Consider the following 21,917-nt stretch of genomic DNA (forward strand, 5'->3'; position numbering starts at 1 on the left):
GGCAGTTCACACATGATGACTTGTTAGCACCTTGCAACTTCATCTCCTTAAAACTAACACTACACTGAGAATCCTGCACAGCACCAGGAGTATTCCCTGCTCAGCAACTCTGAGCTGAATTAAGAGCAGAGAGCCCATGTGTTCCATTTATTCACTGACTCCCTTCTCTGCCCAAGGAAAATAAGAAAGGACTTGTATGGATTATTGGAATGGGCAACAAGAACTGGACACGAGGCTAAGGAAAATTATATATAAAAAAAAGGCAGAGAATAGGTTTAACTAAAAAAGCATCACACTTTTACTCAAATATTTTCGAGGGTCAATAGTACACACTTCAGCAATTCCCAGTAGTTTTACTAGGAATGAAAAACAGGCAAAACATGGAGCAGTTGTTCACTAAAGGAGCCCTGCACTGTCTTTTCAAGGTCCATTCCTACACTGTCAGTAAATGATTATTTAGCCTTCTAAACTCACACGTTCTGTAGTACTGCTTTGGTACATGCCTAAGGGAAATGAGAGAGGGTGAAATGGATATCTTCAAAGCAAGTATTGTGGCATCAGTGCTTCTGAGTAAGGTGTGTGTCCACTGGAAAGAAGGGAAAATAACAGCAAACATGACTATGCAGCACTATAGATGCACAAGAGAATATTTTCAGCCACAGCCTTTACTCTGGCATTCTCTAGTTCTTGACTACCTCAGTCAAGTACTTAACGCAACTTCTATTAATCACATTCATGGGAAAAGGGACACTCACATCTTTTAGTTACCTAAAAATTCCAGTAACTCAGGACATATTGCTAGATCCTCGTCTTTTGAGATGAATTTCATGATGTCATTGAACATTGCTCTTCGTTCCCAAATGTCGGATTCCCCCACGAAGAGAACTTTTCTAGGCAAGGGTGGAAGAGAAACCTGTGGATACCGGGCTGCCAGTCTGTGGTAGAGCTCTTCTATCTCGCTGTACTTCTTGGAGACCTGCAACAAAACATGTTGTCTGGGTAAGTTTCTTTACAGGCAAGAGGGAGACATGAGCAGCAAGCAACAGGTTAAGCACTGTGAAACATTAAACCTGGAAACTGAAGTAGAAAACATGTATTACCGAGGAGATTTACATAAAGCCTGGTAAGAGCCTGTTATCTCCACAGTGAATCCCCAAACACTGTTGCTGGTCTTCTAATTCTGTTATTAAAATCTGCTCCCTAATGAAATAGAAGCTCATTGCCAGGTACCCAGCATCCATTTGCCTGACTCATCAGTTAATTAAATACCGGGAAGATCACTGCTCCAGATACTTTTCTCTGACAGCAAAAATTCTTGTCCACTAAAAATGAGCTATTTGGTGACCAGCTCCAAAAGTCAGGAGGCAAAGCCAGGTGCATGCCTGATGGAGAAAGCAGAGTGAATCTTTTCCCCACTATGCCAGAAGGCAGATTTCTCAGCCCTGGTGGGTTTTGGTGTGCTTCTGGCTGTTGAGGCCTAAGCAGCTGGCACATTTGCTGCCCTGCACAGCACCTAATACAGAAACCCAAGGGCACAGACCTCAGCTGACCCCTGACTCCTTAGTTTATCCATGAGAGAATGAAAACGACTTGGTCATGGCCTACAGATTCTTATACAAAGAGAAATTGCCCACAGCAGACATTCCTTCTACAAAGACAGGAGAAATAAGGCTCATGATACAAGGAAAGCAATAACCATGGGAATGCTGGTTAGAAATAGGGTGGCTTCTATGCCGCAGTCGGTTTTGAATTCAGGACTGCAAAACAACATGTGAAAAAAAAATACAATCTAATCACGCAAACAAAACACTCTCTAACTGACATTAGAGGCATAATGGAGAGTGACTGTCATGCTATGTGACTGTGGTATTATACAGCCAATATATTCATCTTGACGCTCCACAGCCCCCAAACCTATTAGTGTGTCTCAATGAACACAGAGCTATTTAAAGAACAAAACAAAACAACAGCTCCAAAACTAGTGCTAGCAGAGAGCGTATGGGACAGATCCTCTGCTAGGGTGCAACACTTACCCTCCTGCAACTTGTTCTGGTGAACTCTAGTGGACTGAATCTCAATTACTACTGTGCTTGAAAAGATGGAGAGACTCAAGCACCACATCTTGGGATGGAAGAAAGCAGAATACTTCCACCAAGAAAAGAAAGTCAACCCGACAAAAAGCACAGAAGCAACTGGGAAACAAGTTTAGATTAACCCAGAATCTATCCACCACACCTCTACCAGCAAACTAAACAGTATCGGGGCATATTCCCAGTAAGTGGAACTTGATAGTGGAACTTGGCTACTGGAACCTGATAGCGCCTGGCTCAGCTTTGACTCTGGGCAGGCAGCACGCCCTCAGATAATTTTTTCCATCCAAGGCTTAGCCTGGTGCACAGAGCACTCAGTAGCCAGTTTGGGCACTGCTAGGCTTTGTGGTTGGTAAGGGTTGGTAAGAAAGTCCAATACCGTGGATGCAGGCAGACTGTGCTGCCCTCCAGGCCAGAGAGCAGGCCCTGACATTAGCAGACACACCTAGACTACCTCACTTAACTAGACATTGCCACAAAGAACAGTAACCAGCCTAGCTTTCATGCTTCCCTGCCTTTCGGAGTAATTATCAACCACGCTAGGTGATTTGAAAAATGTTTGCATTTTGGTTGTACAATGATCACTCCAGGTTCAGTGTCCACTAATAAAAGGCAAGCAGCCCTATCACAAAGATCTGAAACATGAAAACAAACCGGAGTTGACAGGGGAATAAGAAACAAAGATTTTAGACTTGCCTCCTGTATTCAGCACAGGCAAATGCAAGCGACATTGTCCTCTGCAAGCAGATCTGCCATGCAATTCAGCAGCCAAGAACTAAAGTGAAGGCAATAAAGAGGTGTTCCCAGGATAACACGATCCTCCCTTTGAAAGATACCCCAAAAACAGAGGGGAAAGCAAATCTGGAATTTGTGAATGGCTGTACATTTTCAGTCTGCTGGGTCCCAGTAGCACTCAGAACAGGGTATGATACCAGAGTGCCTCCCGAACACACTGTGTAAGCATGAGTGTAAGGGCAGTGAGGAAATCACCAGTACTTCTGAAAAATAAACAATATTATGCTTTGCCCAGAAAAAAAAAAAAAAATCAAGCCTGACTTGTGAAAAATGTTTATAATCTAATTAATTGCAATAATAAATAACACATTAATGCCTGAAAGCATGAGAACACAGGAGACAATCACCAAGACCACGCCAAAACAGCTATAAAATACTCCAAAAGGAACAGTGAACTGAGACATAACAACTTGTCTCCCTCCCCTCTCAGTTTTCGTTCCTCCTCTATCAAAATCCATAAGTTATTCATACATCTCAATTTATGTCTACTTACACCACTGAACCTAAGGTAAACGCACGCCCTCCCTCACATCCCATTGCTAACCGAGCTGCTGTGAATCTGCGTGGGCTCCGAAGCCCACCACCAACCATAGCACGAGACACAGCGTGCAGTGTAATAACACTACATGCAAAGCATTCTGACATAGTGCCCAAAAGCCTGCAACACACCCTGCAAACCAACATCCAACAGTGTGGGGATGCCCTCTGCTGGGATAACCTACCATCCACACAGGCTGTGAAACCTCCAGCCCCCGCCAGCTCTCTGCCTCCTGTGCCTCAAACCCTGTCTGCTGCTGGCTCTTCATCTTCCTTCAATTCTGTTGTCATCTCTGCTGCATTTCCAGCACCAAAACCAAGGTGGTAAGACTGGCAGACGGTACCAACCTCAGTCCTGGTGCATGTGGCTCTCCCTGCCCCAAAGCAGCAGCACAGCAAGGGCCTTGCACAGCACCAGCAAGGTCTCACGGGGTTCTTAAGTTGAGAATCCACAGCATTCACACAACTTTCCAGTCAAGAAGGTGGCCCTACCATGGCCATTTGATGTCCTCTGACAATCTTCCAAGAGAAAGGCACATCAGCACGTGGTGAAATTAATTTTTTCTTTTCCTGGTTACTATTCACAACCCTTTGAAATGAGGCGATGGTTTCTATGGTCCAAAACATCAGGTTAAAAAACAAAATGTTGGTCTAAAGCCTATGTCATCAATCCTAATCAGGTAACCAAATCCCATTTGATTAATACTAAAATATTTGTCTTATGTTACCTGTAATTCCTCTAGGTCTTGATCCTGCAATCATCTTCTCCCCTCCAAGCCCCTCTCTGAACTCACACGAATGCGGCTGAGCCAAAGCCCCACCTGCTGAAGTCAGCCCGAGTGCACTGACTTCAAGGGGGTTCTCTCAAGTCACAATATCAAAGGCTCAATCTACTTAACTTCAAAAGAGTTAATCATGCAAATACAGCAAAGGATGTGCATATTTGCCGGGTCAGGACCCTATTTGCCTGTAACAATTAACTTTCAAGGCAGAACTGAAAGAGAGGCAGGGATGGGCTGAGTGCTTTTTTGCACCAGGAACAGATAAGTAAGATGAGTATGATCAAATATAGCTAGAAGGTTAAGAAAACCACCGGGAAGTTCAAAGTGGAAGCCTGAAGTTTGCTGCTAATCCCTCAAATCTCATGCATGTGCCTTGCCCCCTTCTTCACAAGAGCCTCGTGTGTGAGAGGAGCGCAGCAAAATGCCTGCAGGACACGAGCCTGGGACTCTCAGATGTGCAGGGGAGAATTCCATCCCACTCAGTGTTAATGGGATTTAATGCCTCCTTTCCCTAGGCTCCTTTTAATGTCCCATTTCTGACCTCAAACCTGGCTTCATATGCTTTATATTTATGGAGTGGATTTCAAGGAAATGGAGGCCTCAGAGCTAACTTTGGCCAGCCAATGCATGCGAGTGAAGAACACGCCTGATTTTACAGTATTTCATGAAATACATAGGGCTAATGTGACTTTCTTTTTAAAAATCCCACTTCTTACCACTGTCAGAAGATGGAGGTACGGCAGCATTATGCTTTCAAACAGCCAGCAGCTTTGGGCACAGGAACAGAAAGCATCCCAGCATCCCTTCTCACAGAAAACACAACCTAAGCTTCTACAGCACACTTCCAAGTTAAGCCATCCCAGAATCAGTGTTGCTTGGTGACCTCGTGGGTATGCATTACAGCAGACTTTAATTACACGACCGCATGCTGTTCTCCCCACCTGTTTTACCCAGCAGAAGAGCAAGCACTCTAGTATTTCTTTTTTAATGAACATGAATTCTTAATGGCTCCTGAGCCTATTGCCACACTGAGCAGTTTCTCTTTTCCCCTCACATCCCCGAGGTTGTAATGTGAAGGAATGCATCTCCACAACACACCTGTATGGTCAGGAAACGGCAGCCCCAGCGCGCAGATTTTGAGGCCCATAGAAAGAAGGCCAACATATGCAAAGAGCCAATACTGAAAGCATAGACAAATACACACCCACATAATTTTACTCCCTTGTTTTATGAGAGGAAGACAGTCCCGCAGTAAATTCCTCCAAAAAACATGTTGTGCCTGTCAAACACCAGCAGTTATTTGTTCAGCTCTGAAAAAGAACAAACCTGACTAACAAATGGAACCTGTAAAAGAGAAGTAATTAAGCTAGGCACAAATAGAATGAGAAAGCACTATAGGTTGGGTGGGTTTTTAATTAGGCTGGGAAGAGAGAAGTTAATTGTGGAAAAAAAAAGGTAAGGTGTGGCTAGAAGAAAAGCATTTAAGATAAATAAAGCCTTTTATTCTTCTCACAGAAAATGGCAGATCTGCAGGCAATAATTAAGTGTTACCTTTGCAGCAGTACCTTATGCAGTACAAAAGATAAAACCAACTTCATTGTTTCAATGGACAAGAGGATTCTGACCTTTGAAAGAAATACAGCTGAGTTTTCCTTTAATTACCAAATATAACCTTAAGGTTAAGCAGTTCTACAACCCATCTGCTGCATATTACAAATGACATTTTTTTTTTAATTAAAAAATCCTTCCTAAGAACTTAGATCTGAAGGTCATGACGGATGTGAATTTCTTCTTCTCTTAACGCTTCACAAACATTTCAATTCGAAATGCCACAATCCCATTATGGCTGGGGAACAAAGGACTCCAGATTGCTTGAATACACAGTGAAAGCTTGTAACTCCACATGCCAGATCTGAAATCTCTTTTTGCTGCTTGTCTCATTTTGGCCATAGGTACATATCGCATCTTGATCCAGTGTGATCTGAATTGCAGCCCTGAGGTCAGAGTTAGCTGAGGGGATGCTTCTGCCCTACTCACCATCTTTTTACAGGGGACACAGAGAAGTTTTTTGAGCAAGAAATACTGCACAATCACATCGCTGCCTGCAGCAGCTCACAGCCTAATGCTCAGAAAGCCAGTTTCACTGCTGCCACCTAGAGCACGAGAGGGTAGAGAACAGTAATTTCAATTGGAAGCAGGCAGAGAAGCAGCTAGACAAGGAAAATCAATTTTTGAGGGTAAGAAAGAGAGGAAGGAGGAGGAAGAAAAAGAAAGACAAAGGGTCTCAAAACACAGATCTGGCTCCCGGGGTAGCCAAAATTGGTTTATCATACCTGGAGCCAATGAATCCCACCACACCTACCAGTCTTCTGTAACTTGTCATCTCAGCATTGCAATGCTGGCTCCTTCCTCCAACCTCTCAAATTTTATAGGTTCCACAACCTGCTTACACAGGGAGGAAGGCAGAACAGATATACGGTTCTTTCTTTTTCCTCCTTCAGATGTCTCATCTCACCCTCCCTTGCTATGCAAATGTAGTGTTAGACCTGCTGCCCAACATAACTCCCTCAGTCAACTGGGTCTTTTGCACTTTGCCTGAAAATCATCTGGGAAGGGCTCTTGGGTCTTGTTTGTGCTGGTACAACATGCAGCAGGACGGGGCATTCTGCAGACACAAAGCACAATGGGTGCAATTCACCTCACCCAGCAGCCACAGGGTTGGGATTTACCTCCAGGTTAAGACAACTGTTGGCGTGCCTGTGAGGTGTCTCAGCTCTCACGACAGTGACACATCCTTTTGGAAAGACATGTCTGAAACTCATACTCACACAGAATATCTCAGGTAGGGGATTCAGCTGCCTAAGCACAACCAGCTAGAGGTTGATGGTGTATAGTCTCTTACCTCATTCTGTTCCAGGACAGCACCACTGCCTTTACGTTCTGTGTCAAGTTGCAAGGCGCTGTGAAGATATCTCAGATAACTCAGGGCTTCTCAAATGGTACCAACCACTCTTGATAAGCAGATCAAGTTCCTCCATGCCATAGATGCTAAGCTGCATGGTTCTTGACAGTACTGTACTGACTGCAATGGGATCTTAGAAATCTGTGGCAAATGCTGACATCTTACCACAGAGAACAGACTGTTCTGCCTAAAACCAGGCAACTCATGCCGTCATGCTTTGGGGTATCCACGGTGGTGCAAATATCAGACAGAACCTACGGGTGGGAGACCCACAACCTTCTGAAGGCTTTGTGAGAAAAAATATGGAGCATCTCAGATGGTCTTAACAGTAAGTTGTGTGCAACTCAACTAAGCCTTAAGCCTTTTTAGCCTGGAGTTGAAGCCCCCCAACCCAGATATCAAACATGCAGAATGCTTTCCCTTAACAGTCAAAGACTGTTTGGCATTTCCAGAGGATGACTCAACTCATCCCCTTCTCCCCTAAGAGACTAAGATTAAAATATCTGACTTACACAGAGGTAAGTTAGGGCAGGTGAATCCCTCTGTTCCTTCCAGTAGCATGTACAGAAAAGACTCACTGAAATGAATCGATGCAAAGCATCCATCCTCCAATCTCCCATCTCAGGGCTTTAAATAACTCTCAGGCACCAACTATGTAATATATCAGACTTAGTCAGCTGAAGAAAAAGTATCTGATGAGATAAATGTTATTCCCGTCAGGCTACACCGCAGTCTTCTTCTTCATAAAGAACGAAATGTCAAGGGGTCTGACCAGAGGAGAAATCAGAAAGGTTCATTTCACTTGAGAAGAGCAGCTAAGTGCAGAAAATCCCCCTACTCAGAGAGAACAGACGTGGAAACGAACAAGCTCAGCAAGCAGGGGCGCCACAGTAGGAAGGCTGTTTCTTGTCTGTAGAGAAGAGCTGATCTCAACTACTTTTTGTAAGAGAAGCAAAGAGTTAGATGGTAATTGGCCAGTTTAACACCCGAGGTTTAGTCAGCTTCTTTCTTCCATGGAGCTGCATGGAAATATTGCATAATACAAGGAGGCACTGCTGCAGAAAAATAAAAGATCCACATCATCTTCTCTTCTGCCCATGTCTGGCCCTTCCCCTGTCCTACAGCAAGCACTAATGTGTGCTGTGCAACTCACAGGCTCAAGAAACAGGTGTAAGTTGGTACTAAAACAACTCCCAAATGCAGTTTTTAGCCAGGACCAGTTCCTCAGCTGGCATTACAGAACAGCCACATGACAACTGGCACAAAGTAGGAAGCACTGCAAAAAAGAGAACAGGCATTTCCCCTGGAGCAGAAGGGGAAAACAGAGCAGCCTTTTATGCCAGCACTGCCTTCTACCATAAGGCTATTGCCTAAGGACTGCAACAAGTGTCAGAGATCTGCTCCTCGCTGTGCACTGTTTCACAAAACTGACGTGTTTCTTTGCAAATCAGACTGCGTGCAAATCCATTTATCAGCTGTGTCCTAGTGAGCATGAGTTATACTAGAGCTAAAGGTCTACCAGGTAACCACACACTCACATCACTCCAACATTACAGGTATCACCAAAACATCTGCAAGGTGCAGATGCTCATAGCACACAAGAAGGTGCACGACTTCAGAGTCCCTTTATAGTGAATGGACAGAGAAACACACTTTTTGGGTGTGATTCAGCAGACAGCTGAAGAGGATCCAATGAAACGTACCCTAAACGCAACTTTTTCCGTCTACTCGGCAGACAGCCCAGGGACACCTCAAACGAACACACACATGCTAGAGATGGAATTAATTTCACCTGTTTTAAGTAACGCTACTGTGTTTTCAAACCTTTACTCTGCAGGTATCAGGAAAAAGACAATCTGATTCACTTATGCTTTATAAGGACACTTCCTTGCAAAACTCTCTTATTACAGTTTAAAAACCATGTCAAGCCTAATAGATTTATCTACTCCAAGGCTAATTCCTCCTATTGCTCCATGTGACTCTGTTTCATTCATTGTATATTTATTTCATGTTTATGCACCAAGTCCCACTATTCATACATGTATCCGAGAAACTAATTTTGTAGCAGAACTTATAAAAAGTTCGATTAGCTTCTACTTGTTGACCCATAATGCAAAATGCTTTATAGTGAACAACAAACAGACAATATTGCTTTGAGCTCCTGGAATAAAAAGTTCAATTAATAAATGTATAATATTCCTATTGCAGAACTACAGAGTGCATTTTCCTATCAAGGACCTTGACACAAGGAGGCTGCAATAACAAAGTATCTGCTACATCAGAATCAAAATAATCAAAGAAGATTAAGAAAGCAAACAGCTCAGTGCTAACATGGCACTGATCTAACATTTACCATAAACTGAACAACATCCTCAGGCTTGTGCTTTGCAGATTTGAAGGCAGCCAGGCGGGTAACAACGACGATGTGATACTCTACGTGGCCAGACATCATCTTCCCACGGATTTCCTGGTATTCTGGCACTGACAAATCCAGCCCCGTGTGTTTATTCTGAATTTGCCTAGGGAGAAAAATAAAATACATACAGAGTTCAGGCATCGGCACAGAGACTTAAATGATACTCCCTGAGGATCCCATTCAAAGTTCCAGAAAGTCAGTGCAAAGACCCCCATTTCTACAGGACCCAAGACAGACCCTACATCCCAGGGTCTGTTTATACACTGCAGGAATACAAATTTGCACAGACTTCACCCATTTTAATATGAAACAATACATATTGGTTTTGCGTATTATTACAGTCTCCACGAATGCTGCCCTAGCCCAGCAGGGCAGATGAGAAGATGCCAAGATCCCTGTCTCATTGTGACGTGCTCTGAGGCAAAGCTCTGTTCACTACAATTGAAGCCAAGCCCTATTCACCTCTCCTTTGTCTTAGGACATCCTGAAAAGGGCCAAAAAAGGACTAAGAAACTTGCTTGGATGCTGGGACAACTTTATGTTAGTAAGAGTTATCCGAGGAACTAGATTAAAACTCGGAATACAGAGATGTTGGAGCTGACTGCTGGGCCAGCTATGCTGTTTCCATCTGAGTGCTCTCTGGATGCATCTCCTAAGTGCTTCCTTCCTACACGTGAGCGAACCCTTTAAATGAAATCAGAAAACACGTTTCTCTTCATTAAGCACTTTTACTGCTTTTTTATTTTTAACCTTAGCTATCTGGGCAATGCCAAGTCCCATCTTCCCTGGACTCTGTGGATTGCAGAGGTGTCTTGTGGAATTCTTGCCCCTTTCTTTAGGAAGTTCAGATTTGCTGACACAAAGGCCCTCTCACCTAAGGATATATTAGGCATATGAATTTAAAATAGGCCTTAAAGTGGTTTAAACGATCTAGTTTCAAAGAAAGTTTTGAAAGGCTCCTCTCATCATGTCAAAACCTGACAAGTTCTTTTGAAACTTGAGTTTTCCCAAGAAGGCAACTTCTGAATCTTCAATGCAAAACTAAAGCTTTTTAAACAGAATATCTCAAGAGTTCTCCATAAATCAAATACCAACAAGCACAGGCACAGGCTCAGTTTTTGATCCAATTCTCTTTGCAAGCCATATTTAAAACATCAGGGCTTTAACCACAGCTCTACTGTCACCGAGGCTTTCTGCTAGGTACCTAAATGCCATTCTGGTTGCTCCAATGTTGTCCTCACCTGCTGCCAGCCAAGGACTTTTCTTTACACTAGCAGACAAAATTTTGTTCTCAGTTACAGGATGCAAACACAGAAGCAAGAGCGCTTACGTGTAAATACACAGGTGTCCTTAGAACCGCCTGGCTGGCACACAGCGGTCTGCTGAACCCTTAAACAAGTCATTATCTGGAGTGTTGTCTCCTGCAGCGGCAGCCAAAACGCTGCCTAAAAGGACACCTGTCAGTAAAATCAGCTGGATCCAGATTTTTTTTTTCTAGTATATTTGCAGCACAGCAAATGCTCTCCAGATGTGCAGCCACTCTAAAGTCGTGACTATAGCAAACGGGGCTGTTTACTGGAACTCAGGAGTGACTTATTTCTGTTAATGCAGCCACAGAGAGAGTTTACGTGATAAATTAACCTGCTTTTCGCTTCTGATAAAAATAAAAGAACAACCACTGTCAAGCCAACCCTCCTGTATAGCCTTATTTAGCTTGAAACATCAGCCACGTAGCGATGTACTGAGATGAGGCAACAACTTCATTGTAAGCCCTGCTGCATCAGAGAGTTCGAATAATGCCAGGGAGTTAGCAAGCACCTTACCTACACCCAGGCTTTTTTATTTGCAAGTTGTTAAAAGTCTCCACTAAAATGACTGTAATGGAAAGGGATTAGAGGGAGGAGAAATAGCTACATTTTTGTTTGTTTGCTTTACGCCTTGTGATCACTTTCATTATCATCTTTCACACGAAACCGACCACTATTACCTCCTCCCATGGCAACAGGATAATGTGTTTTTTTAAATATAAAAATGATTCTAAACCAACAGAAGTCAGCAGGGAGGCTGCAACAGGTATGACACAATATCCAAAGCACACTAATTCTTGTAATGCCTTGGTTTCAAAATAAGCAGCCCCCAGTGTTTTAATTCATTATATACTGTTATTGTTGTTATTCAAATGGGAGCAGCACCTAAAAAACAAGACAGAAATAGCTTCACTGCATTTTTCACATCAAATACAATCATTTTCACACTGGTGGCCTTAAAAAAAAAAAAAGAAAAAATGAAAAGCTGGTTGTTAATGTTAATATATTAATAATATATTAGACACACAGGCTTATTGCTCCTGCTCCTTAGTTAAATCTAAATGCATATATCTGTAAGTCGCTTTTGTCTACAGTACAGATGGATCAGGGGACACTTGGGCACATGGTTATTTTTCCTAATACAGATGATCTCACCTGAATACAATGAGAGCATTCATAGCAGTAATATTGTGCTTGCACAAGCAGATCAAGGAGGAGCAGCACAGGACAGAGGAAGGAGAGATTATATAAAGGTCAGCTGAGTAGGGCAGTTTCCGCAGTTCATGGAAGAATCACATTGCATTTTGATGCAATCACAATGCATCACCTGCATTTTGAGTTGCATATAATATAGAGGCTGCGCAGTTTAATTAATCTGCTTTCCATGCTGAAAGGCCAAGATGCAGAAAAAGGAAAGGAGCCATTGCTAAGTAGGAAAGCAAATAAGGGATGTGAGTGCTGTGACCAGAGAAACTTCACTCCACTGTGTATGTGCCAAGAAGGCGGACTTTGTACTTTGTCTTGACACAGTCAGCCCCTGCAGCAGCTCTAACAACCTCTCCTCCTTCCACGGAAGACCCCAAAGGGGACCAAAGTCTGACTACCCTTGTCAGATTACAGGAAGAAAAGACTCGAATACTTAGTTTCTTCATGAAATGAAGGCAAAATATCTGACACAAATTAGCCAGCAAATATTTTTATTTCTCTGTACAGTCTAACTACACAGGTACAGATTATTATTTATTTGTGTTACCATTAACTAGAAAACCTACCCCCAAAGCTAAACCTGTGTATATAAAAAGTTTTAAAGGTTCACAACTATACAGGTATCTAATCTCACAAGATAGAAAATATATTCACTTGTTAAAGCCTTAAGCACACACACATATATTTAATTGTATTACTGAAGGTATTACAACATCAGCGGGACAATTTGCAGGTAAAGTCCTTTCACTGTAAAATAAATCCAGGTGTACAGATTTCCACCTTGCAGCCTAAAACCTAATATAATATAATTGTCAGTCCTACAAAACGTGTATGTGAGTTAAGTCAGATCTGTTTGAAGGTTCAAGGCCACTACTCCAAAGGCAGTCAGGCCCTGACACAGCAAAGTATTTAAGGATGAAAATCATGGCTTTGAAGTTCGTGTGATTGAAATAGTTTTGCCTTGTGTCCTAGGAGTCCAGACCGTGCTGAATCAGCACTTCTGCTCCTCGTGTTACATCTGATAGCCAACTCCTTTCATGTGGTCTCAAACACCTTTGGGGAAGGGGGGAGGAGGGAACCTCTATCACTGCTCTATAAAGATTGCCACAAGCGTTTTCTTCCTGAGGTGCTGGCTCGGCACTTCTAGGGAAATACAGGTTTGAAAAATGTAATACAGCTCAAAACAGTGCTTCTGCACCCACCTAGGGCACATTTGGTGCCTACGGCTAGAGATGTGAGAAGGTGTGAAAACAGAAGAAACTTATTTTACTTGTTCCTGGCCTGGTCTCAAAACCAGACTGACTGACTCCCTGTGGCCTTTGGGGCATGGGTCTGGTGGTGGGGATGGGATAGGATAGGATGGGATGGGATGGGATGGGATGGGATGGGACATGATGGGATGGGATGGGATGGGACATGATGGGATGGGATGGGATGGGACATGATGGGAAGGGAAGGGACATGATGGGAAGGAAAGGGATGTGATGGGATAGGACGTGGCGCAGCCTTGCTCAGCTAGAGAGGTGTTTATAAAGCCAAGCCTAAACCTACTCTTCAGGCATCACATTCTGCCCCCAAAACACCCCAAAACACCCCTCCACCAAGCTGGGGGACTGGGGGACCGCGCTAAGCCCCCTGCTGAGCCCCCACGGAAGGGCAGCGCCTCTCAGCTACCACAGAGGCCACCACGCATGGCGAACCAGATGCCAGCAGCACCTCTTCCGGCAGCAAATTGCCAAAAAACTCGCGGAACTGCCCCAAACCCCGAGTGTCCCCGCTGCAAGGGACGCCGGCAGCCACCTCCCTGGGCGTCTCCTAAGCGCCCACCGCGGGCTCCCCGCGATGGGGGGGGGGGGGGGTCCCTTCACTCCCCTCCTTTTCCTTTCTCTCCCCTTCCCGGCCCTTCCCTTCCCCTCCCGGCCCTTCTCCGCTCCCTTCCCCGCCGAGGGCAGGCTGCAGCCGACTGCTCGGTGGCTGCAGCTCCCGGCGAGTTGGTGCCACCGGTACCTGGTGGTGACGAGCGCGGCGGGCGCCGGGCCGTGCTGCATGGCGCTGGCAGCCGCCCCCTTCCCGGGCCAGCCCCGGAGCCCAGGAGGCTGTGACGGGAACCCGCGGCGGATGTTTGCCGGAGGGCGGTTCTGGTGCAAAAGGAGGGCTGGGGAGGAGAGTAGGAAGGGAGGGGAAAAGGGCGGCCCCGAGCCGTAGTCGGCAGGATTCGAACCTGCGCGGGGAGACCCCAATGGATTTCTAGTCCATCGCCTTAACCACTCGGCCACGACTACAGCGGCGGGCGGCCTCCTTGGGAGCGAGCCCCAGTAATTTTGTCTTGGCTTTTGGGGCCTGATGGTGTGAGCGAGCCAAAACACTTCCCCTACCCCCCAGTGACACCTCTGTGCTCTCCTCTGAAGTGGGAAGACGTTGTGTGCCCTACCCTGCTGTATCTGCAGGTTGGAAGGGACCTCGCCTGCCCCAAGCCCTGCTGCTGCTCCACCAGCCTGCCCCACAGAGCCTGCTGCCCTCCGCACCAAAACGCTGTCCGCGTGAAGTCACCGAGTCCGTGTGAAGATGGGTGCTTCAAAAACTGCGGCTGTGGTCTGCAAACAGAAGTGACTGCTCAGCACCAACACACTGCTGGGCTCTGTCTTTGACCCAGCAAGATGAGCACCACGTCTGTATGTGCATGAGGAAGTCCGAACACAGCCCATGTTTGTGATTTCTTAGCAAGTCTCATCATCATGTGGTGTTTTTATAACAGCTCACCCTGTGACAAAAGAATCACAGATTTGGGGAATAAATGCCTCAGTGTTGCTAACCTCCGAGGCTCTGAAAGTAATCATTTGACTTATCCATGAGGTTAGGATATGGGCTTTAACCACATAGTGACTGTGAAGGGTGTGTTTATGAAGGAATCTCAGCAAAGCAGCTGTACAAAAAAAACAACCCTGACAGAAGCAAACTCTAAGATGCAGATAGAGCAGCCTGATGGAGCTGTGCAACTGTATTGCCTTCTTCAAAAGCAACATTCCTGAATATTTGGAGCATAATTTCACAGAACCACAGAATGATTGAGGCTGGCAGGGGCCTCTGAGTCCACCTGGCCCAACCCCTGCTTCAGCAGGGACACCTGGAGCAGGGTGCCCAGGACCACATCCAGGTGGCTTTTGAAGATCTCCAGGGAGGACACTCCACAGCCTTGTGGCAACCTGTGCCAGTGCTCATATAAAGAAAATGTTTCCTCATGTTCAGAGGGAACCTCCTGTGTTCATGTTTGTTCCCTGCAGCAGAGGGTAGGCCTAGTAATGGTAGAAAATCATAACTTTGTTAGTGATGTTACACTGTTATTGGTGTTGGTTTTCAGATGTGCTGCATGTCCTCCTACCAGCTTTCCCCTGCTTGTTTCCAGCTGGTGATCAGGTGTGTGAAGAAGCCGCACTGCCACTGTGCCCAGTGGGGTCTGACCAACACCCACCCATGGGCTCTTTTCTGACTGAGGAGGAAAAAAAAAAAAAAAAGTGAGAGAGAGAGAAACAGTTAAAACAGTTAAAAAACAGTTAAATGGAATAAATTTTCTATGTAGCATTCAAAGCAACATGAAAGTGTTGCTTTTTTACAAGAAGCGATGGGAACAAATATGCAGTCTCAGACGTCTTTCTTGCCTCAGTTCACTTGTGTATGTGCAAAGCAGAAGGGAAGAAACTCTAAACCTTCAGTGCTCCCTTCTTGGGGACTACTGGCCTTTTTCAAGCCTCTTAACTCTGCAGTATTGACTGGTTTGGTTGTTTTATTTTTATCCATTCAGATAAAAGCTTCAAGTTGAAGAAGGTGCTCAGAGAAAAGGAGGCCAGTATGATTTCAGTCAAAGACCTCTGGAAAATGAAGAGGAATGAAGAGGAGAAAAGTCATTAAATTAACGGCTGAAGGAACTTCATTTGTGTTCAAGATGTATGAGGATTGGGAAGTGTCCATATGAGAGGAGCTCATAAGATGGTCCTATCCTGAAAACTTAAATTAATAGCACTCCACAACACAAGCGTAATGGAGAAGGCAGGTTTAAAACAAAGAATTTAAGGAGAGAGACAGATAACCTTGACAGCTGGTGTAGAAGTTTCATCACTCAAGTGGCTTTTTCAGTTTCATTATCATTATGATAAAAAATCTTTTGGCTGCCATTATTTAAAAAAAAAATAAATAAATAATAATAAAAAAAAAGGAAAATACAATGAGTTAGTTTCAGAGTTCAATAATCACACACCTAATATATATAATGTCAGTTATGATACAGTATCCTTATAAATCTCATGATTTTGGGATACCTTTGAACATTTGGTTCAGTAGTATGGTTCTTGTCATCTGTGAGCACCCACTGTGTAACCACTTGATGGTCTGTATCCTGAGCTGACTTTCATGGGATAAAAACCTTGCCTTCTTGTCATATTAATGTAACTTAAGTTTCCACTGTATCTAGTGGTTTATCATGTTATGCTATGAAACAAGTGCTGTCTTGCATCAGGGCTACTGTGTCTGCCACTGGCAAGGTTCTCTCAGAGCAGAGGGCTCCTGGAGTCTCAGCAGTGGCTGATAAATGAATAAATATAATCATTTTTTTCTTAATTCTTCACTAAATACCTCTTAGGGAGCAACATTTTTGTTTTTGTTTTTGTTTTTGTTTTTTCTACTCTGCCTCCATAGTGCCTATCTGCTTTTCTACTTGCTGATTATACACACACAGGAGTGGGTCCTACATGTGTTTCCTTCAGCACAAGGGGAATGCCCTATGTAACAGGGACATGGCTGGGATGTTACTATCCATGTTGTGCGTGAGCATTTGGCAAAGGCATCTGACGATGCATGCATGCCACAGCTCATGGACCAAACCCTGCAGCATCAAACATCAAGAAGATCCTATCTAAACCACCCTCCAAAACCCTGCTCCCAGACATCCAGCACAGCCCCATGGATGCTGCAGACCCAACGCCACAGACAGCCAGGTAAGAGTGACTTCGGCTCGAGGAGTGTGAGCATCAGCCATGTCTGCCTCTGGATTAATTTTTCTGTCCACTAGAGAGCACTCAAATACAACCAATAAACCACTGAGAGGTTGCTGGTGCTGACTGCAGTTCTCTCCTTGGGTCTCACCCTTTGGGACCCAGCTGTCCAGCTCCTGTGTGGCAGCACCTACCTGCGCAGACAATCCCAGTGACACCAGTGTAACCTCAGCTCATGACTCTGAGACCAGATACCTAGAGATTTTCACTAGAGCTGAAGCCAGACGGGTGCTAGGACTGCATTTGCAGTTGGGGCTGACATTTGTATTTATTTTTCATACACAGTCCCCTAAGGAGATTTCAAAATGTAACCCAGAGGAGTTTTCACATGCCTCATCACCAAGAGGGCTGTGGGGTGAAAAAAGGGGACAAGAAAGAAATGCAAAGGTTAGAAATCAGCAGCCCACAGCTGCTGTTCCCTGAGCCCTTTCCCTATAACAGCACAGAGCATTGTTTTTGTTGTTTTTATTTTTGCCAGACTATAGATCATTCTCCATCCACCGGGCTGGGACAGGACAGGCAAGGAGCTACAGAGAGAACTGATGAAAAACAGCATCCACCCCTCTCTAGCACCCAGAAATGGGCACAGTCCCATCTGCTCTGTTTTGCAGGACCTGACTCAAAAGCTTTCCCCTCTGACCTTGCTGTGGTGACCTGAAAAATACATGAAGGAAGTTTGCAAGGACTTGGCGGCTGCCAGGTTCATTCTCTGACACCTGTAAGCTGGCTAACAAGCAGCTCCTGGCCTCTTTGAGGACCCATTTGGTGAAGCAAGGGGAAACCCCAAGCAGCCAGGAGCAGCCGTAGTGCAGAGCTCAGACCCAAGAGGTGCAGGGGATGATTCTCCCTGTCCCCTCAGCTCTGGCTGGGACAAAGCAGATTTGCACCAAGGAGCCTTTTGCCAGATGTGCCAGAGAACATCTTCCATGGGCTCCAGGCTCCGACAAAGGGTTAAGGTGAGGAAGGAAAACCTCCCAAAGCCTGTTAAAATACTGAGTGATTTGTGGCTGGGGTCTGTTCATTCAGATCAATGCCGAGGGGCTGCAGCCCTATGGCTTAATCCCTCCCTGCTCCCCCTGAGGGCAGGGGGGACAGGGGTCTCTATCAGAGCAGGGGGCAACCCCATGAACCCCTCCTAGGGTCATATCCGTCTGCCAGCTGACCACAGCCCCATCTGGGCGTGATTCTTGGCAGCTTTTGGGTTCGTTCTGCATCTCCCCACAGCTAGCAGGCGAGCCACATTGAGTTTATAAGCCCCAGGGGAACTGTCCACCAAATTTTGGATCCCTGGCAAAGCACTCTGCTTGTAATCGTGGATGTGGGGAAATCAGAGCCCTGCTTAGGGTATAGTAAGCAAAACTGGGGGGGAGCAAGGACAGAGAAACATATTTAAAAACAAAATAAATTGGCTATGAAAACACAGTTTAAAAGCTGAAATGAAACCTTTCTTGGTCTAGATCAGGTTGGGAGAAATACAATACTAAAGTACTGAAATACAATGCTGAAAAAGGCTGCACTGGGGTAATAGGATTCCAGTGAGATGCCCAGTCACTTTATCATTTCTACCGCTATTTGTTTTCAGATGACAATTACAGAATCCAGATGTGAACCACTGGGAGATTTTATATTAAGACTGGGGTGCTCCATGAGTTTCAAAGAGAGCTGAAATGCTAGATTTAAAGTTCACTCTTGTTATATGATGTGGTAAGGCTGTTGATAGCCTGTCAAGGCAGCCTTTTAATCTACACACCTCCTAAACTTGGGATGGATTTATTCTGAGGAGAAGGGAGAAGAGTTATATTGCTGTTCTTCATTATGCCTCATGCTTTTCTCCCTTCTAACAGTTAACCTGTAATATGATGAGCCACACATCAGGAATAATCTAGTAGAAACCATAGGTAATCCCCGCTGAAAGATAACCTGGATCTTGCCTTGATGCAGTCCTGAAATTAAAATTCCCTGTATCTGAAATTTTGAGGTCTTCAGTAAACCATGGCTAAACTTCCTGATAGACAGTGAGGAAGAAAATATGTTACCCTGTTTTGCCTCGGTTTAAAACAAAACAAACCCCCAAAAAAGCCTTACAAAACATAAAATTGTCTATGTAATTCAAAAACACATCTACAGTAGACAGAAGCAATAGACTTCCTTTCTTCCTTTCTCCCTTCCTTCCTTTCTTCCTTTATTTTCAAAGACAGCTTCAGGTAGTTGACTCTTTATGTAGTTGCAATTAAAAGGGTATTTCCCCAGATCAAGGAAAGGTGAAGGTATAGTCGGTAGTTGTACACATTTCTATGTAGATTCCCAGATATATTGCTTTCATGTTTTCCCTGTACATCTTTATCACACACTTGACCTGTGCTGTTGACCAAGGACTTTACCTTGTTTTCTGTCATTCCCACCATGTAAGCTCTGGAGGTGTTTATATCTATGCTAATTTATTTGGTTGGAGATAAGCCCAGCCTCTTGGCTTTGGTGCTCACTCTGGTTTCTCATCATCACCTGTGTGAAGTGTGGAGATGACTCTCTTTGTGAAGATCCTGCCTGCAGGAGGGGGAAAAGGTTGAGGTTCATGAAGACCTCGACTCCTCTGCTGAACTACCCATCATTGCACAGTTTCAGCCACTTGGGTTAGAGCTGGCCACAAATTTCACTCCTGGATTTCTTTTTAAAATTATAAAATATTCCATGGGCACTGTGGGAACAATTCCTCCATTTTATAAGTGATTCTGGGCCTACCTGAAATTTTCCCAAATTGAAAAATTTCAGCTTTTTGAGCTAGCAAGAAAAAGAGAAAGGGGTGGGAAATGAGAAGGCATTAACATGTTGTTCTTCAGCATCTCTTCCTAAAATGGGTGTATGCAATTGCTCTGTTGATCTGCTGCTTCATGTGTCTGTCAGCCTGTCTGTCTGCTTCCCACATAAACATGTCATAATAACCTGATGGTCAATTTTAACCAAATAGAACGGAAGAGAAGATAGAATCATAGAATGGTTTGGGTTCAAAGGGACCTAAAAGATCATCCAGTTCCACCCCCCCTGCCCTGGGCAGGGACACCTCCCACCAGACCAGGCTGCCCAAAGCCCCATCCAGCTTGGCCTTGAATACTGCCAGGGATGGGGCATCCACAGCTTCTCTGGGCAACCTGTTCTAGTGTCTCACCACCCCCAGTAAAGAATTTCTTCCTTATATCTAATCTAAATCTATTCTTTGTCAGTTTAAAGCCATCACCCCTTGTCCTATCACTCCACCCCCTGACAAAGAGTCCCTCCCCAGCTTTCCTGTAGCCCCCTTTAGGCACTGGGAGGCCGCTGTAAGGTGTCCCCAGAGCTTTCTCTTCTCCAGGCTGAACAACCCCAACTTCCTCAGCCTGGCTTCAGAGAAGAGGTGCTCCAGCCCCTTGATAGTATCTATGGCCCTCCTCTGGACTAAATTCCACATCCTTCTTGTGCTGGGGGCCCCAGAGCTGAACGCAGGCTCCAGGTGGGGTCTCACAAGAGCAGAGCAGAGGGGGACAATCACCTCCCTCGCCCTGCTGGCCACGCTGCTTTTGATGCAGCCCAGGATATGGTTGGCTTTGTGGGCTGCAAGCGCACATTGCTGGCTCATGTTGAGCTTCTCATCAACTACCACCTCCAGGTCTTCACCTCAGGGCTGCCCTCAATCCATTCTCGACCCAGCCTGTGTTTGTATTGGGATTGCCTCAGTCCAGATGCAGGGCCTTGTACTAGGCCGTGTTGAACACATGAGGCTCACACAGCCCCACCTCTCAGGCCTGTCCAGGTCCCCCAGGATGGCATCCCTTCCCTCCAGCATGTTGACCACACCACACAGCTTGGTGTTGTCAGCATAGTTTCCAGGAGTATCTGCTCCATGAACTTGCCAGGCACAGACAGAAGTGAGAGTGACTGGCCTGTAGTTCCCTGGGTCCTTTTCCCTTTTTAAAAATGAGTGTTATCTTTCCCCTGTCCCAGACAGCAGGAACTTCATCAGACTGCCACAAAATCTCAGATATGATGGTTTAGTGGCTTAGCAACTACATCCACCAGTTCCTTCAGGACCCATGGATGTATCTCATCAAATCCTATGGACCTGTGCACCTTCAGGTTCCTTAGATGATCTCAAACCTGATTATCTCCCACACAGGGTGTTTAATCATTCTTCCAGTCCCCACCTTCGCCTTGTGGGGCCCAGGCCATATGGCTGGTGCTCTTGTCAGTTAAGACTGAGGCAAAAAAGTCATGGAGTACCTCAGCCTTCTCCATAACTCAGGTGACCAGGTCTCCCATTTCCCTCTGGAGAGGGCCCACAGTTCCCCGGCTCTTCTTTTTATCACTCATGTACCTGTGGAAGAGATGGCCAGACAGCTTTTAGCTCCTCCAACTACTGTAAAAATTTGGTGGCTGGATGAAAGGCTGGCATTTGCACCCCACCGAGGGAAAGACTGAAGCATAAACTCTGAAGGAAATTGTCAGGTTTGGCTCATCAGTAGGCCAGATATTTTTTGTGTACCTCCAATGTGGAGGAAGTATAAAGGAAGCACAATACACATTGTTTATAAATGCAGTTACCTTAGTCCTGCTGCTCTAGTTTTAATTCAAGATAATTAATCTGGCAGATGCCAGGAGAGATTACAGTGACCAACCATTTTTGGTGACAGCAAGTCAGGATGGAACTGGCCAGCTGCTCAAGGAGATATAAGTATGTCTCTGTCTCATAATACAACCAGTGCAACCTACCAGTGTCTTCCTCTGTGCTGATCCGGTAGAATTGCAT

General features: G+C 45.1%; 1 protein-coding gene and 1 non-coding gene across 4 annotated transcripts in view; both read right to left on the reverse strand.

Annotated features, from left to right (window-relative positions):
- Nucleotides 1–14,258, reverse strand: part of HS1BP3 (HCLS1 binding protein 3) — a 72,336-nt gene extending 58,078 nt beyond the window's left edge. For all 3 annotated transcript variants that reach the window (XM_068678705.1, XM_068678703.1, XM_068678704.1), the window contains exons 1-3: nucleotides 14,103–14,258; nucleotides 9,520–9,685; nucleotides 769–976 (exon numbers count right to left, since the gene is read on the reverse strand). In XM_068678705.1, the coding sequence (XP_068534806.1) occupies nucleotides 769–976; nucleotides 9,520–9,685; nucleotides 14,103–14,143 (415 nt within the window). In that variant the 5' untranslated portion in view covers nucleotides 14,144–14,258. The remainder of the gene's footprint in view (nucleotides 1–768; nucleotides 977–9,519; nucleotides 9,686–14,102) is intronic.
- A 37-nt stretch (nucleotides 14,259–14,295) lies between these two features.
- On the reverse strand, nucleotides 14,296–14,377 carry TRNAS-AGA (transfer RNA serine (anticodon AGA)). Its single transcript has one exon. It is a non-coding gene; the product is annotated as a tRNA-Ser (tRNA).
- Nucleotides 14,378–21,917: the final 7,540 nt, after the last annotated feature.

Source organism: Anas acuta, chromosome 3, assembly GCF_963932015.1.
Source record: "Anas acuta chromosome 3, bAnaAcu1.1, whole genome shotgun sequence".
NCBI classification, from domain to species: domain Eukaryota; kingdom Metazoa; phylum Chordata; class Aves; order Anseriformes; family Anatidae; genus Anas; species Anas acuta.